The 17,713-nt window shown below is 50.3% G+C and overlaps 1 protein-coding gene across 1 annotated transcript in view; it reads right to left on the bottom strand.

The window, feature by feature from the left end:
- Nucleotides 1–17,713, bottom strand: part of IFT172 (intraflagellar transport 172) — a 129,116-nt gene that overhangs the window by 95,758 nt on the left and 15,645 nt on the right. Inside the window, exons 5-12 of the mRNA XM_030554343.1 lie at nucleotides 11,010–11,075; nucleotides 10,571–10,650; nucleotides 9,988–10,075; nucleotides 6,761–6,975; nucleotides 6,542–6,665; nucleotides 5,010–5,105; nucleotides 3,984–4,145; nucleotides 1,221–1,274 (exon numbers count right to left, since the gene is read on the bottom strand). Of these exons, the coding sequence (XP_030410203.1) occupies nucleotides 1,221–1,274; nucleotides 3,984–4,145; nucleotides 5,010–5,105; nucleotides 6,542–6,665; nucleotides 6,761–6,975; nucleotides 9,988–10,075; nucleotides 10,571–10,650; nucleotides 11,010–11,075 (885 nt within the window). The remainder of the gene's footprint in view (nucleotides 1–1,220; nucleotides 1,275–3,983; nucleotides 4,146–5,009; nucleotides 5,106–6,541; nucleotides 6,666–6,760; nucleotides 6,976–9,987; nucleotides 10,076–10,570; nucleotides 10,651–11,009; nucleotides 11,076–17,713) is intronic.

Below are 17,713 nucleotides of genomic sequence, written 5' to 3'. Positions count from 1 at the left end.
ACCCTGACCTGGATTCACCCTCTCGGGTCAGGAAGAGAGCTCAGATTCTGGAGCTCATTCCATCCTTGGTCTCACTGCTGTGACTGCCACTAATCAGTACCAATGGGCTAAGGTTTCTTGTGCTGTAGGAGAGAGGCTGTAGGCTAGTAAGCCAACTCCTCCAAGCCTCTCAGCCCTGCCAGGTGAAGCAGGATTCCCCCAAGTGAGTCACATGTCTGCTCTCTGTATATCTAATTTCCTCCCAGTGTCTTCCTCCTCTGCCCTACCCCTCTGCTGCCAGGGCAGTGTTTCCACCCTTCTGTTGTGGAAACTGTTGTAGGAGCAGCAGTGATCTGTATGCTCTGTATAACCTGTATGCTCAAAAGGTCTGTTACACTCCTCACCTCTCCTTGTCTCCTCTCTCTCTTTGAATACCTGTGAAGTGGCTTTCCACCACCCCTCCCTTCTGGAACATTTGTGGGATGAATGGGCTGCTTAAACAGCTGGAAGATCAGAAGAGCTCCTAGATAGACAAGATGTCTGGGACTCTAATTAGGCAGCACTCAAACACCCAGTGCATAGACACTGCACGGACACTGGCTGAGGTGGAGTGTGACCAACCAGACGCAGCCAAGTCATCTCTAGTTTCAGGCCATGAGGAGCAGGTCCTTAAAAGGGGAAGGGACCATGTGCTCAGGAGTGCACTCACAAGCTTGTACCTCCCATAGAGGCCCTTTGCCCGGACCGCCTGGCCAGTAGTTCACTGCGTTGCATTCCATCGTGCCTCGGGAAGACCTACCTTCATCGCACCGTCCATCACTGTGCTGTGGGACACTTACCTTAAAGGATCCTGACATCTCCAGTGCCGTGCCTGTCCTGGGAGCATGAGTATGCAAGTGTGTGTGACATTCCCCCTGCCCACGTCTTTTGAGCTTAGCTATCAATATAATAAACGTGCTGCTTTCTGCCAAACTCTAGTGGGTCATTAGTCCTCCCTAAGCTTACTAGCTGACCCATTTCGGATAGCAGAAACACTGTCTTTGCAGCTCTCATACCAAAGGTTTGTTCTGCTCCCTGAAACGTGGTCAGGGTAGGGAGCAGGCCACAAGCTGCATGAGTTGAGTGGACAGAATGAGGCATGGCAAAGAAATGGGCCACCCCAGGGGACAGATTTCATGTTAGCAGTTTGTGAACAGTGTGTTCAGCCAGGAGAGGGAAGAGTTTCACCCAATCCAACTCACGTTCTCGTTGTCAAAGAAAAACTTCTCGTTCCCTCCGGATCCTTGCCAGGCCACCTGCAACACAAGGGTGTGGAGTAAATGAGTGCTGCACTGGTGGTCCTTTTGTTGCTGTCACTGCACTGCAGGAATCTCTAGCTGCAGGCACCACGGGATCTGGGGGCAGCGAGATGGGATTCCAGCTAGCGATCAAAGCAGCAGAAGCATTTCAGCTCTGACTTCATCTCGATTGTTGCATCTGGCTTGGGTTCTGAAATCTCATTGCTATTTGGCTCTGTGGAACTAACCTCCTTCCACGCTCCGCAGCAGCACAGACAAGCCTGGTGCCTTCCATGCAAACAGCCTGAGTTGGCACAGCGAGGGATGCTGCACAAGAGTTCACCTCCCAACACTTCAGGTGCCTGCACAGCCAGCGGGCAGTTTGCACTGCCATTCCTCCTACTTTTCCAGGTAATAAGATAAAGGGCTGGCTCTAGGTATTTTGCCACGCCAAGCACAACAGGCAGGCTGCCTTCGGCGGCTTGCCTGCGGGAGGTCCCTGGTCTCACGGATTCAGCAGCACGCCTGCGGGAGGCCCGCCGAAGCCGCAGGACCAGCAGACATTCCGCAAGCATGCCGCCGAAGGCAACCTGCCTGCCACCCTCACGGCGACCAGCAGAGCGCCCCCCATGGCTTGCCACCCCAGGCACGCGCTTGGCGTGCTGGTGCCTGGAGTCACCCCTGATAAGACCCCCATCCCCATCACTGGCTCCCCACTGAGCTGGTGTCAAATTTGAGCTCCCTGCCTTTCGTCTCAGGGCCCCAGCCTGCACCTTGGACCTGGGCTCCTTTCACATTCCCTCCATCAACGACAGAGCCTGTCTATCCATAAGAACATAAGAACGGCCGTACCGGGTCAGACCAAAGGTCCATCTAGCCCAGTATCTGTCTACTGACAGTGGCCAATGCCAGGTGCTCCAGAGGGACTTAACCTAACAGGCAATGATCAAGTGATCTCTCTCCTGCCATCCATCTCCATCCTCTGAGAAACAGAGGCTAGGGACACCATTCCTTACCCATCCTGGCTAATAGCCATTTATGGACTTTACCACCATGAATTTATCCAGTTCTCTTTTAAACATTGTTATAGTCCCAGCCTTGACAACCTCCTCAGGTAAAGAGTTCCACAAGTTCACTGTGCACTGCGTGAAGAAGAACTTCCTTTTATTTGTTTTAAACCTGCTACCTATTAATTTCATTTGGTGACCCCTAAGTTCTTGTATTATGGGAATAAGTAAATAACTTTTTCTTATTCACTTTCTCAACATCACTCATGATTTTACAGACATCTATCATATCCCCCCCTTAGTCTCCTCTTTTCCAAGCTGAAGAGTCCTAGCCTCTTTAATCTTTCCTCATATGGGACCCTCTCCAAACCCCTAATCATTTTAGTTGCCCTTTTCTGAACCTTTTCTAGTGCTAGAATATCTTTTCATCTCCTTCTCTCACAGGCCTCCTCTCCATGCCTTCCTCCATGCTGCCCTCATGCATGGAACACTCCCCAAGCCACCTTCCTGGCCTCAGTTAAACGCCTCTGTAGAATTCAGTGGAGCTGAAGTTCAGGAGAAAGGAGGGGAAGGGGCAGAACCTCTGCCTGCCCTCTCCTCACCTCGCTGTTTGTGCTCTTACTTGAAGTGCGTCATGCTGACTACAGATCTGTCTTCCTTCTGTGCCGGAAGGTGCCTTTCCCCAGTCTCTCTGGCTACCTCTATGCTGCAACTAGAGCTGTAATTCCCAGCTCGGGTAGATATGCATTCTCTAGCTACTCAGAGGCGACTCAAAGCTGCTGCCTGTGCCACTGTGGCCACACTGCTATTTTCAGTGTGCTAGCTTGAGCAGAGCTAACGCATGATATCTACCAGAGCTAAGAATTACAGCTTCCAGCTGCAGTGCAGAGTTACCCTGTGAGGTGCCCAGCACACCTTTGGCAACTGAAAATAATTAACAACAGAATAGTTGTAGTGATGTCCAAGGGCAGTAAACAGACTGAGGCAGCAAACCCAGCCAGCCAGAGAAAGCAGCTGCAGTTGGTCCTTCCTCCTCCAAGCAGCGGCTTTCAGTCATAGCTTCAAGGACCACAGGCAAGATAAACTGGAGAGTAAACTGACCACGCCAAGACCTGATTCCTTATTAGAAACAAGTATGCCTGGACATGTGAGAGGAATACTGTGCTTGGTGCTGGGCACTGGAGAGATAAACCTGGAGATTAACTCCAGCCAACGCCTGCTCTGACTACCGTAGTAGCAGTGTCTATAGGCTCAGGTTTCTGAACAGGTGCTATTGTTCCCAGTCCAGTTTAGCACTGTTTCTGGGGGTCATACATATGGCATCCCTTCCCCTGAGGATGCTACCGAAGCTAGGGAACTGATGTCAGCAGGAGCTGCACTGGAGACAGGAAGTTCAGACTTGGCTGCTAAGCACAAAGCCCTTGACACAATTTTGGGAAGGGCACTGCGAGGGGAAGAACCCTGTGGGGCATTTTACCTGGCCTTAAAATGAAAGCTTTATCTAATACTTTACATTTCAAATGCTCAGCCCATTTATTCCATCTAAATTAACAGAACAGGCCCCAGATCCCACTACCAATTCTCTCAGCTAACCAGTCCCCTCCAACTTATTAAAACCACTAGTTGTTTTTAACCAACACACTATTCCGATGCCAATGAGTCTGCCTGGGAATCCAGAGACACCAGGTCAACCCCACAGTCCTGCAGCAATTTCCAGTACCTCGCTGAGCTTGTTGGAGTTCAGATCCCCCAGCAGCAGTGTATCTGAGGTATGGGCCACAAGGTACCTCTCCTTCCCCAAAATCTTCACCTCGTCAATCTCATAGCCATAGTGGGATTTCAGCACCACTCGGGTTCCTGTGGAAAGGTTCTTCACAATGACCTGGAGAGAGTGGGGCGAGAAGTAAGGAAGCTCGCTGGCCCCTACAAGAGCAGAACACAAGAGCCCTCATCCTAAGGAAGGTACATGTTTATCTGTCTAGGTAGTTCTATGCCCCAGCCCCTCACAAACACAGCACTCCTGCAGGAAAGGGAGCATTACCCCCCACCCCATTGTACCCACGGGGAACTATGGCACAAGGAGACTGAGTGACTTGTTCAAGGGCACACAATGAGCCTATGTTAGATCCAGGAACTGACTCCAGGTCTATCATCCCAGCTGCCCTCCACCACTCACCCACACTGAATCTTGTTCCTAAAATATGCAAAACGATACACATTTCCCAGCAAACTGATGGAGATGGATCCCTTGGCTAGCAATGGGATTTTACCCTTGCTTGGTAATGCACTGTGTTGACTTCTGTGTATATTTTCCAAATTTTAGGGGGTAAAGTTTGGCATGGAGTGGGCAGGACGGCAAGGAGAGGGGCTGGATTCCGTTTCCAGACTTTTTAATATTTGGGTGTTTTAGAAGGCACAGGGCTTTCCAAGCCAGTGGAATTGTTTAAGCATTTTGCTGAATACCAATGGCACCGTTAACTCTTTTGAACAGAATTTTTTTAAACAAAGCCAATGTTTTATTGGGGATGGGTGTAAGCAGGAGCCCAGCTGTGAGAGCTTATGAGACCCGTCACAGCAGACTGCAGGGAGTCTCCAGGAGGGTCTGGGGACCGGGAGCGGGCTGGGGAGGCAGACCTGGGTGAGACAGGAGAGTAGCAGACAGTACTGAGGACTCCAAGCATGCCAGGTGACTGATTATCACAGCTTCACTCAGACACCCGCTTCACACAGCCTATGAACTGCTTACCTGGCTCGGCCCCACATATGTCATTTCAAATTTATTTTTGTAAATGCTCCTGCGCAGGCAGCAATCAAACTGCTCCACCCCTCCACAAAGGGTGCCCTGGGGAGCAAACACAAGGCAGGTAGAGTGCAGCAAGTGAAGGTCCTTAGATACTGTAACCAAGTCACACCTCAGGTTTCTTTTCGATAAACTAAACAGATGAAGCTCTCTCACTGTAAGACATTTGCTCCAGCCCTTGAATAGTCGTTGTGGCTCTTTTCTGCATCCTCTCCAATTATTCAACATTCTTCTTAAAAAGTGGACATCAGAACGGCACGAGTATTCCAGTACTGGGCTCACCAATGCCGTATACACAGGTAAAATCTCCTCCCGACTCATACTCACTACTCCCCTGCTTATTTATCCAAGGATCACATTAGAGTTTTTCACTAGCACGTTGCTCTGGGCACTCATGTTGAGCTGTCTGTCCAAAATGATCCCTTTCAGAGTCACTGCTTTCCAGGACAGAGCCTCTATTCTATACGTATGGCCTACATTCCTTCTTCCTAGATATTTGACCTTCTATTTGGCTGCATTAAAAACACATTTGGTTGAATGGGCCCATCTTACAAGCTATCCAGACTGCTCTGTATGACTTCCCTGTCCTCAGTTATTTACCATTCCACCAATCTTTCTGTCACCACAAATTTGATCAGCAGTGATTTTATATTTACTGCCAAATCATTGAAGAAAATGTAGATTAGTGTCAGGCCTAGTATGATCCCTGTGGAATCCCGCTTGTAACACTGCCATTTAATGATGGATTCCCCACTGACAAGTACTGTGTGAGGTCTGTCAGCCAGCTCTCAAGTCATTGACATGTAGTCAGTCAGTTTTTACATCGAATGTCATGCAGTATGAAGCCAAATGCCTTCCCATAGTCTCAGTATATTATACCAACTCAGTCATCCTTAGCAACCAAACTTCTAATCTTATCACAGAATGAGAGCAGGTTGTTTGAAAGACCAAGGTCTTACAAGGAACAGCCTAGTAGGGCACATCTTTTGCCATGGGGACTTTCAGCCTGTGATAATTTCGAACAGAATCCCCAAGGCAGAGACAGGGGCACTCTCTGGTCCCTGGAATACAAAGGGTTAATGCCAGCTCAGCTCCTCCCCACCCTGCCAGGTGCTATGGGGAGACAGAGGGCACACTGCATTTGGGAAGGCTAGGCCAAACCCCTTCTGTTATTTTCCCTAGAGGAAGGAATCTTGCTGCTGCCGCTGAAGCACTCCTTGTGCCATTTCTCAAACTCTCACGACTCATCACATATCAGACTGCAGCAACTTCTTTCCCAACCTAGATCCCACCCCTCCTCCTTGTGTTTCTAGGTCCCATCCCTCCCCCTTGGTCTCTGGCTGGCCCTCCCAGTGCCATGTCTTGTTGACTGTAGAGACACAGATCAGACTCCGCCATGCAGCAGGCAGGGCTGTCATTCCAGGACACTTCAGGGTGGCTCTGGAGGAAGCTTGAGGCTATCACTTCATGGTACGCACCGCACAGAGCCTCGAGCCATCCCTCTTCCAGGCTAAGGCTGTAATAGTATAAAGGTGTGCGATTTCTTTGGGTTTGGCTTCCTCCCAGGCACTCCTGCGGGGGCTCCAGTTCAACACCCTCAGCCTGTGGGAAGAGATGAAGCAGTGAGCTTGAAAAACTACAAGCCGCAGGCGAGGAAGGCCATTCTAAAGGAAAGGCCCAGCCATTAGGCACCATACCTGTCGTAGCTGCCAATGACAACTGACTGGCCCCCAGGGCTAGTGACTGCTGTGGTGAACTCCTTCTCTGAGGGATCCCGGCTATAATCAAAGGTTTGAATTATGTGGCCTTCTTTTCCATAAGCTATAATCTTCTTGTCGCAGCCTGCAGCCACGATACTGCTGGAAGCCCAGGTGAGGGCATATGGAGGGCAGGGGTGTGTCACCAATTTACCCTACAATAAACAAGACAGAAGGTCCTGAACAGAGCAGCAGCACCGGCAGCAGACTGAGCAGACCAGGTACAAAGCCCCCTGCCGGCTTGTTTAAAAAGTATGTTTCTAGAGCAGGGATCGGCAACCTTTCAGACGTGGTGTGCCAAGTCTTCATTTACTCACTCTAATTTAAGGCTTTGCGTGCCGGTAACACATTTTAACGTTTTAGAAGGTCTCTCTCTCTAAGTCTATAAACTATTGTTGCACGTAAAGTAAACAAGTTTTTTAAAATGTTTAAGACGCTTCATTTAAAATTAAATTAAAATGCAGATCTTATCAGTTTAGTGCAGTGGTTCTTAACCTGGGGTGCACGCACCCCCTGGGGCAGGGCCGGTGCAAGGATATTTTGCGCCCTAGGCGAAACTTTCACCTTGCTCCTCTCCGCACATCGATTCATTGAGGAGCAAATCCCAATGAGCCTTTATAGACCCCAGGGGCCAGCCTGCCCAGGGGCTGCTCCCCAGACCAGGTTCCCCTCTCCCCGCCCCCTGATCTCCCCTGGAGGGTGCACAGCCCCCCCCACGAGCCCTCCCCACCCAACTCCGGTGGCCCCCGCCCTGAGTCCACTCACTGGCTTTGCTGGGCTTGGGCTGCTGCAGAGCTTGGCAGGGAGGAGCTGCCTTCCAGAGGCACTGGAGAGCCAGAGCGTCCCGATTGCAGCAGCAGCGAGCCCCAGCCATGGAGGAGCCAGCATGGTGCAGGGGGGCAGCAGCCCTGCAAAGGCGGCGGCGCTGCTGGCGGGGGTGGCGGCACCACTGGGGGGGGCAGCTGCACCACTCCTGCCCAGGCTGCAGCCCAGTGCTCCCCCCCCCCCGGGGCTCCCGCAGCTCCCGCAGGCACCAGCCCCCATGCACCCCCCGGCTCCCCTTTTGCCTAGGGTTACCATATTTCAATAATCAAAACAGAGGGGAGAGCCGTGTCCTAGCCCTGCCCCCATCCACTCCCTCCCACTTCCCACCCCGACTGCCAACCCCCCAACCCCCCACCGCTCCTTGTCCCCTGACTGCCCCCTCCTGGGATCCCTGCCCCTAACTGCCCCCCAGAACCCCACCCCCTACCTAAGCCTCCCTGCTCCTTGTCCCCTGACTGCCCCCTTCTGAGATCTCACCACCACCCTAACTGCCCCCCAAGGACTCTACCCCCTACCTGTTCTGACTACCCCAACCCTTATCCACACCCCCGCCCCCAGACAGACCTCAGACTCCCATGCCCCATCCAACCACTCCCCGCCCCCTGACAGCACCCCTAGAACTCCCGACCCATCCAACCCTCCTCCTGCTCCCTGACTGCCCCCTGGGACTCCCTTTACCATGCCCATGCCGGTCAGATGCTGGCTCCACATGGAGCAAAACATGCAGCCAGGCTGCTGTGCGCACAGCCCCTCCCCTGCAGAGTGCTGAGGCAGCGGGAGTGGGGGAGCTGTGGGAGGGGCAGCGGCGGCTCACACTTCCAGGAGCCGCAGAACCCGAGAGCGGTGAGGGGGAAGCCGGGGGGCTGCAGCCCAGAGGCAGGCGCACCTGGTGCCCCCTCGGGGGGGGGAGGGCTGCTCCTGCAGCACATGCATGCGGATGGCGGCCCATGTGTGCCACCCGGCTCCTCCCTCGCCACACTTGGGCTCTGCGGCTCCTGGAAGTGTGAGCCGCCATCGCCACCCCTCCTGCAGCAGACTTAGGGCCCCGCGCCCCAGCGGCACACACTCCCGGGAGCCGCAGAACCCAAGCATGGTGAGGGGGAAGCCGTGAGGCATGCCTGCCGCCAGTCTGGGGTCCCGGCCGCCGGCCCCACTTAGCCTCCTGCTGGCCTGGGGTTCCGTTCACTCAGCCAGGACCCCGACTGGCAGCCGCGTGCCAGGCAAAATCAGCACACATGCCAAAGGAATTGCCGACCCTTGTTCTTGAGGCTTTCTAGGGCTGACTGCCAAAGTTGCCACAGAAACAGCCTGAAACCAGAGCTAAAGCTGCCCCATCACCTTAATGTGTGTTAACTCTGAACTCTAATGTTAACAATTTAAATGTCGACAATCTAATGTAAGCCAAGAGACAATACCTAGGTACAGACAGACCAACAGGAAACGAGATGCTTATTGTCAGTATGACAGACCGTGGACTCAGTACACCTTCGCCCTGGCAAAGTGATCTCTAAGATCACCGGTTCTGTCACCCTGGGTAACATATATGCACAACCCACTCCAGCCAGGGAGGGAAGGGCTGCGTGGAAATGGCATTCCCTTTACCCTAACCAAGGCCACAGGGTCCAGCTTTCCATGATCAGTATGAGGTTTTGGGAAGACGACTGGGAGATGACTGGTCTGGCTAGGCGGCACTCAGACACCACATCCAGCAAGAATTTGGGATGAGGACACCAGACGACTTTGTCCCTGTGGCACGTTGTGAAGGAGGATCAGTCACTAAAGCTATTCACTTATTCTTCCTGTTACTGCTATTAAAATGCTGCTGTGAGTGACAGCTGGAATAGAGTACTCACTCCTCCACCTTCCTGTCCACTATGGATAGCCTGAAAAGCTTGGCTTAGGACTGTTTGGTCTCAAGCCTTTTCAGGAGGAAACCCAAAGTGATCATTACAAATGGAAATCTCTTGTTAAAATCTGCTGGGGGTAACTATGAAGAATACAACGGGGCAGTGGGAAGAAGGCAATACACATACCCCACAGCTCTCACAACTTGAGCGCTGCTCTCCTGGGCACCAGGGTGCTCCCAGAGCCCCATGGAGATGTGAATAGCCTTGAGTCTCACAGGCACTGGGGTAATTCCTCTATCCACACAAATTCTAGATCTAGACACCCTTCCATGATTTAATCAGTGCTCCATTAGCCATGCAGTGATGAGAGCAATCTGCTGCCCCTCCTCTGACCTGCCCTCCCTTCCACAGGTCCCAGTTACTCTCCAGGCCTGGTGTGACTGAGGAAGAAGGATGTGTGCAAGAGGGAGTCTTTTCCAAAGAACCATGCAGTACCTGTGATTCACCTGAGCCTTCGTCATCAAAGAAGTAGCGCACAATGGTTCCATCTGCATGGCCAGACAGGATCCCCTTCCCAGATACACTGTCAAGAGACACCAGGACAAGTCGGCATAGAGTCACAGCAGCACTCATGGTCTCACTTTTCCCTCCCATCCCCATCTGATCTGATTCTCATGGTGTTGCAGGAATCAATGGTAGCCCACTGTTTCTCCTTAGTTACTTCTTGATAGTGCCCACAATCTGCCCAATGGCACACACATATCAAGGTCTGGATCCTGCCCCAGAGATCTCAAAGTCTCTGTAAAGACAAAGCAGACAGACTGACACGGGGAGGGGAAGGTGGGAAAGGAAGAGTATAGTGACCAGGTGGCATGTTCTGCTAATGCAATGTTACCGTATTATTGGTAAAACACACAGAAGCCAGGAACCCCAAGGGAGGGGGGCTCTGGGCTTATCTATCTTTATAATGGAGCCTATGAAGCTGCCCCATCAGCACTAAGGAGGCCTCTTCAGAGCCAGCAGCTGGGTCAGGAGACTGAGCTGGGGCAACGGGAGCCTGCGGCAGCACCATACTCACTTGGAGGTTAATGAGACCACAAAAGAATCTGTCCCATAAATGGTGGAGGACTTGTTGGTCTTTGTATTTGCTAAACGAACCTGAGGGAGAGAAGGACACTGGTCAATGCAGTCTCCGTTCTCATGTGAGAAACAAGGATTCACTCATGGTGCAGCACAAGATGGCTTTTAAACAGAACGAGGGAGAGCTCTCATCTATGCTGGGCTGGCCCCTTTAGGCCAAGCAGCAGGGTAAGAGATCACATGGAGCGCCGTGGTCTCTAGTGGGTTGTGGGGGAGGAGTGGAAGCTGTAGTGGATGAATAACTCACTCCCATGCCATGCTGCACAGTGAGAGACTCACGGGGAATTGGTGCAGTAGAGCAAGTCACCAGTATAATCCCTTCACTGCTGAGCAGTGCCCGTGGCCCATAACTCAGTGATAGCAATAGGCTTTTCTACCTTCCCCTCGGCGAGTCCAAAGACAATGATATTCTCTGCTGGCCACAGCAAACACGTCACTGCGCTCTGTCAGGGAAAGAGAAGTTAGAGCTCTCAGCCAAGCCAGAAGGCTTCCTGCCCCACAGGCGGCAATGCCACTCCAATCTGACACAGAGCTATTGGAGCAGATATTAACAGGACAGCATCAGAATCCTCAGTGGGACTGAGATGAGAATCCCCACGGAGGAGCCTGGATCGGGCCCATTTATGACGTATGGAATATGGGTGACCATTTATAATATTATGGATCCCAATATTACAAAATTGCAATGAGTCATACAAGATATGCCATATAAGGTATCAGTGGAAACTTCATAATTTGTCAAATATGATACTCTTGTTTATATGTATGTATCATCTTTGTATGAGTTATAAATAGGTGTGATATACTGATATCTTAAACTTGTGCTGCGTATCTGGGTAACACCCCCAGACGGATTGGCATCAGCACTACCTAGCCTGCTTAATGGCCCATCAAGGGCAATTCGCTGTACAATGAATCCACTAAGAGAAGGCAGGGGCTATGACTAGGGCTCTATGTCTGTCACGAAGGTCGGTGAAGTCTGGATTCCATGACATCCTGCTACCTCTGTGACTTCTGCAGCAGCTGGTGTGGCTGACCACTGTGGTGCCTGAGTGGCTGGCTCCAGGGACCACACGAGCTGTGGCTGACATGGCTGGCCCAGGGAGCAGCCACAGTTCAGTGGCTCCTGTCAGCAGTCTGGGGGCGGCCAGAGCAGCACCTGGCCCCCCAGGGCTCCCCTCCCGGTGGCAACAAGAGCTGCTGCTGGACCCTGGGGCTCACCCCACGTGGCAGCTGAAGCAGCGGCGGCTACAGCGGCAGCAAGCCCCATGGGGCTTTCCCCCCAACCACGCCCCCCACACAGGGCTTCCCCTTGGCAGAGGCTGGAGCAGCAGCGGGGCTCCCCAAAGGCTTCTCCCCCACCCCATGTGCCACAGGCCCCCCAAGGGCTTCCCCCCCAAGATTCAATCAGGATATTTATGGTATAAGTCATGGACAGGTCATAGGCTGTGATTTTTTTGTTTCTTGCCCGTGACCTGTCCAGGACTTTTACTAAAAATACCCATGATTAAATTGTATCCTTAGCTATGAGTCAGCAGGACATGTAGGGATATGCCTATAGACTGGGGACTCCAAGCGCTTTTCCATGCCCATGTGCTGTGAGCTTGTGTTTGGGTCAAAGGAAGTACAAGCCACCTGACAAATGATACAAAAGGCAGCTGCTTCTTCTCCATTTTAACGTCAATCCTGCTTCTCACCACTGGAGCAACTTCTCTACAAACTGAAGCTTTGAACAAAGGACTGGTAGACCCATTCTGACACATGGCCAGAAAGGGTTAAGCAGCTTGCAGGCTAATTGACCCACATTCAACCTTTAGAAACATGTTAGAAAAATATCTAAACAGGAGATAGCTTCCTTTTGTGGACACCCAGCCAGCCAGTTGGCTGTGGAATCCCTCTTGGTGGTTGTTCTCTGCTTGCTTTACCTGTAAAGGGTTAACAAGCCCACAGGTAAAAGGAAATGAGTGAGCACTTTACCAAAAGAGCAAATGGGAGGGCTAGAACCTTTTAAAATTGGGAAAAAACTTCCCCTTGTCTGTGTGTTGTTATTCTCTGGGAAAGAGGGGAACGGGGAGCAGTTATGCTGTAAGAAGCTGAAAGCCAGGTACGAAAAACCATCAGATCATACCTTGAGATTGTTTATCTGAAACCCCAGGTATGTAAGTAAACTAGGGAATGTCTAGGAAGACGTGATTAGGTTTATTTCTGTTTATTTCTTACTGGCTTGTGGACTCCTCTGTGATAACCCCAAATGCTTTTTGTTTTGCTTGTAATCTTTAAACTGGACCTCAAGAAGATTATTCTTGATGTTTAATTTTTGTAAGTGGGTTTTTTAAATCTAGCAAAAGCCTAAGTTCCAGATGTATTTTCTTTCTTTTTGTTTTTAATAAAATTTACCTTTTTTAAGAACAGGATTGGATTTTTGGTGTCCTAAGAGGTTTGTGCATAGGTTGTTTAAGCAGCTGGTGGCAATAGCTGATTTCTTTTGTTTTTCTTTCTCAGCTCTTCCCCGGAGGTGGGGGAGGGTGGTGAAAGGGATTGAAGCTACCCCACAGGAAGGAATTCCCAAGTGCACCTTTCTGGTTTCAAAGGGGTTTTTTGCACTTGGGTTGTAGCAGCATCTGCTCATCCAAAGTCAGAGAGAAGCTGTAGCCTTGGGAGTTTAATAGAAGCTGGAGTGGCCAGTATTAATTTTTAAAATCCCTCACCTTCAGCATTCAAAGTGCCAGAATGGGGAAATCAGCCCTGATAAGGGCTGTGACACTGCACCCCATATTCTTCACAGTGATATGATCATGACATAATTATGATGCATTTTATGCAAGATAAGTCACGTGAGATGTCATTGAAAAGATTATGATTTGCTGAATATGACTATATTCATATGCATGTATAATTTTTGTATCTGAAGTTATGAATACTGATTATGTATCTGTATTTCAAATGTAGTTACACCTGGGTGATGCCCAATAGACATGATGCTTTCAGTCTAGATAGTGGGTGGGCAAGGGCCATTAGGGAAGAACAACAGGCTTTAGGAGAAGCTTACCTCCCACCTGGTGAGCCCTCCTGTGAACGCTCCAAATAGCCTGTGAGTAATGACTGCTATGACTCGACAAGGACATGTGATGAGACCACATGTCTCTGGACTCCATCTCGGGATGTCAGTGTTTTTCCACAGACCGGTCTCGGAACCAAGATTGTAACAAAGGGTTCCTGCCGTATGCAAAAACTATATAAGGCAGGGAGTGACATCATCTGGGGTTCTTCACTCCCCACCCAAGAAGACTCCTGGAAACAGCTAAGGAAAAGACTGACCTAGGGGAAGTGCTGGACCCAGGCTGAGATTTTTAGCCTGTGAATGGAACACCTGGGGATCCCAAGCTGTAAGCAAGAGCAGCTTGCCCCTTAAGAATCTGCAGCCTGCTTGTATCATCTCTTTGGATATGAATAGCAGATTCTCACCCTATCTATTTAAGTTTAGTTTGTGTTTTTTGTTTATTTGCTAGGTAATCTGCTTTGATCTCTTTGCTATCACTTAAAATCTATCTTTGTAGTTAATAAACTTATTTTTGCTTTATCTAAAAGAGTGTGTGGGAATCATAACTCAGGACCAAAAGGCTGTTCCATAGTCCTGTCCCCACTGAGGGAGGGGGTGAATTTTATGAGCTTATGCTGTACAGTTCCCTGTACAGTGCAAGATAGTGTAATTTTGGTTTATACTCCAGAGGGGGTGCATGCCTGAGGAGCTGGGAGTAGCTTTCCCAAGCATAGCATGGCCAGACAGCCTGCTTGTAACTGCAGCTGGGTGTGTCCCTACCTGTATGTACGCTGGTGAAAGTGCAGGCTGCAAGGCTGTGTAGCTTGTCACAGCAGTATAGTGTCAGAGGGAGCCCAGGCTGGTGGGTCAGGGGGCTCAGTGGTACCCCAGTTCCAGGTGACACCCTAGGGGGAACCCATCACAAGGGCCATTCCATGTTAGATGGGCTAGAAATTTGAAATGCAAATCTATACTGTTAGAGAATTAGAGGTGATACTAATTGTAAGTGTCAAGTATCAGAGGGGTAACCATGTTAATCTGGATCTGTAAAAAGCGACAAACAGTCCTGTGGCACCTTACAGACTAACAGACGTATTGGAGCATGAGCTTTCGTTGGTGAATACCCGCTTCGTCAGATGCACGTAGTGGAAATTTCCAGGGGCAGGCATAAATATGCAGGCAAGAATCAGTCTAGAGATAACGAGGTTAGTTCAGTCAGGGAGGATGAGGCCCCCTTCTAACAGTTGAAGTGTGAACGCCAATAGAGGAGAAACTGGTTCTGTAATTGGCAAGCCATTCACAGTCTTTGTTTAATCCTGAGCTGATGGTGTCAAATTTGCAGATGAACTGAAGCTCAGCAGTTTCTCTTTGAAGTCTGGTCCGGAAGTTATTTTGCTGCAGGATGGCCACCTTAAGGTCTGCTATAGTGTGGCCAGGGAGGTTGAAGTGTCTCCTACAGGTTTTTGCATGTTACCATTCCTAATATCTGATTTGTGTCAATTTATCCTTTTCCGTAGAGACTGTCGTTTGGCCGATGTACATAGCAGAGGGGCATTGCTGGCATGTGATGGCGTATATTACATTGGTGGACATGCAGGTGAATGAACCGGCGATGTTATGGCTGATCTGGTTACGTCCTGTGATGGTGTCACTGGTGTAGATATGTGGGCAGAGTTGGCATCGAGGTTTGTTGCACGGATTGGTTCCTACATTAGAGTTACTATGGTGCGGTACGCAGTTACTGGTGAGAATGTGTTTAAGGTTGTCTGTGGGGGAGGACTGACCTGCCTCCCACAGCCTGTGAAAGCGAGGGATCGTTGTCCAGGATGGGTTGTAGATCACTGATGATGCGTTGGAGAGGTTTTAGCTGAGGACTAGGTGATGGCCAATGGAGTTTCTTTCTTGGTCTTGGTCTTGCAGCAGGAGACTTCTGGGTACACTTCTGGCTCTGTTGATTTGTTTCCTTATTTCCTCGTGCGGGTGTCGTAGTTCTGAGAATGCTTGGTGAAAATCTTGTAGGTGTTGATGTTATTGATGACATTTGTCGTTGATGACAAATAACCAGAGAGGAGTTTAAAAAATTGCTCAGGAATGCAGGAGCGAAATCAGGAAGGCCAAATCACACTTGGAGTTGCAGCTAGCAAGAAGGGTTTCTTCAGGTATGTTAGCAACAAGAAGAAAGTCAAGGAAAGTGTGGGCCCCTTACTGAATGAGGGAGGCAACCTAGTGATGTGGAAAAAGCTAATGCACTCAATGCTTTTTTTGCCTCTGTCTTCACGAACAAGGTCAGCTCCCAGACTGCTGCACTGGGCAGCATAGTATGGGGAGAAGGTGACCAGCCCTCTGTGGAGAAAGAAGTGGTTTGGGTCTATTTAGAAAAACTGGACGAGCACAAGTCCATAGGGCCGGATGCGCTGCATCCGAGGATGCTAAAGGAGTTGGCGGATGTGATTGCAGAGCCATTGGCCATTATCTTTGGCCTGGTCTACACTGGCGAGGGGGAGGGAGGCGTTGATGTAAGATACGCAACTTCAGCTATGGGAATAGCATAGCTGAAGTCGACGTATCTTATTTTGACTTGCCTCCTGTCCTCACGGCATGGGATCGACAGCTGCAGCTCCCCCGTCGACTCCAGTTCTGCCTCTCGCCCTGGTGGAGTTCTGGAGTCGACGGGAGCTTGTTCGGTGATCGATTTATCGTGTCCAGATGAGACACGATATATCGCTCTCCAATAGATTGATTACTACCCGCCAATCCGGTGGGTAGTGTGGATGTACCCTTTGAAAACTCATGGCGATCGGGGGAGGTCCTAGATGACTGGAAAAAGGCTAATGTAGTGCCCATCTTTAAAAAAGAGAAGGAGGAGGATCTGGGGAACTACAGGTCAGTCAGCCTCATCTCAGTCCCTGGAAAAATCATGGAGCAGGTCTGCTAAACGCAGGGTCGTGAGTTCAATCCTTGAGGGGGGCCACTTAGGGATCTGGGGCAAAAATTGGTCCTGCTAGTGAAGGCAGGGGGCTGGACTTGATGACCTTTCGAGGTCCCTTCCAGTTCTAGGAGATTGGTATATCTCCAGTTATTACCTTTATTACCTTTTGATACGGTCTCCCACAGTATTCTTGCCGGCAAGTTAAAGAAGTATGGGCTGGATGAATGGACTATAAGGTGGATAGAAAGCTGGCTAGATCGTCGGGCTCAACAGGTAGTGATCAATGGCTCCATGTCTAGTTGGCAGCCGGTTTCAAACAAAGTGCCCCAAGGGCCGGTCCTGGGGCCGGTTTTGTTCAATATCTTCATTAATGATCTGGAGGATGGCGTGGACTTCACTCTCAGCAACCTTGCAGATGACACCAAACTGGGAGGAGTGGTAGATACACTGGAGGGCAGGGATAGGATACAGAGGAACCTAGACAAATCAGAGGATTGAGCCAAAAGAAACCTGATGAGGTTCAACAAGGACAAGTGCAGAGTCCTGCACTTAGGATGGAAAAATCCCATTCACTCTTACAGACTAGGGACCGAATGGCTAGTTAACAGTTCTGCAGAACAGGACCTAGGGGTTACAGTGGACAAGAAGCTGAATATGAGTCAACAGTGTGCCCTTGTTGCCAAAAGGCTAATGGCATTTCGGCCATTATAAGTAGGGGCATTGCCAGCAGACTGAGGGATGTGATCATTCCCCTCTATTCAACATTGGTGAGGCCTCATCTGCAGTACTGTGTCCAGTTTTGGGCACCACACGACAAGAAGGATGTGGAAAAATTGGAAAGAGTCCAGCGGAGGGCAACAAAAATGATTAGGGGGCTGGAGAACATGACTTATGAGGAGAGGCTGAGGGAACTGGGATTGTTTAGTCTGCAGAAGAGAAGAATGAGGGGGGATTTGATAGCTGCTTTCAATTACATGAAAGGGGGTTCCAAAGAGGATGGATCTAGACTGTTCTCAGTGGTAGCAGATGACAGAACAAGGAGCAATGGTCTCAAGGTGCGATGGGGGAGGTTTAGGTTGGATATTAGGAAAAACTTTTTCACTAGGAGGGTG

This window comes from Gopherus evgoodei, chromosome 3 (genome assembly GCF_007399415.2).
Source record: "Gopherus evgoodei ecotype Sinaloan lineage chromosome 3, rGopEvg1_v1.p, whole genome shotgun sequence".
NCBI lineage: Eukaryota > Metazoa > Chordata > Testudines > Testudinidae > Gopherus > Gopherus evgoodei.
The sequence above is the reverse complement of the archived record's forward strand: the minus strand, read 5'-3'. Positions and strand labels throughout refer to the sequence as shown.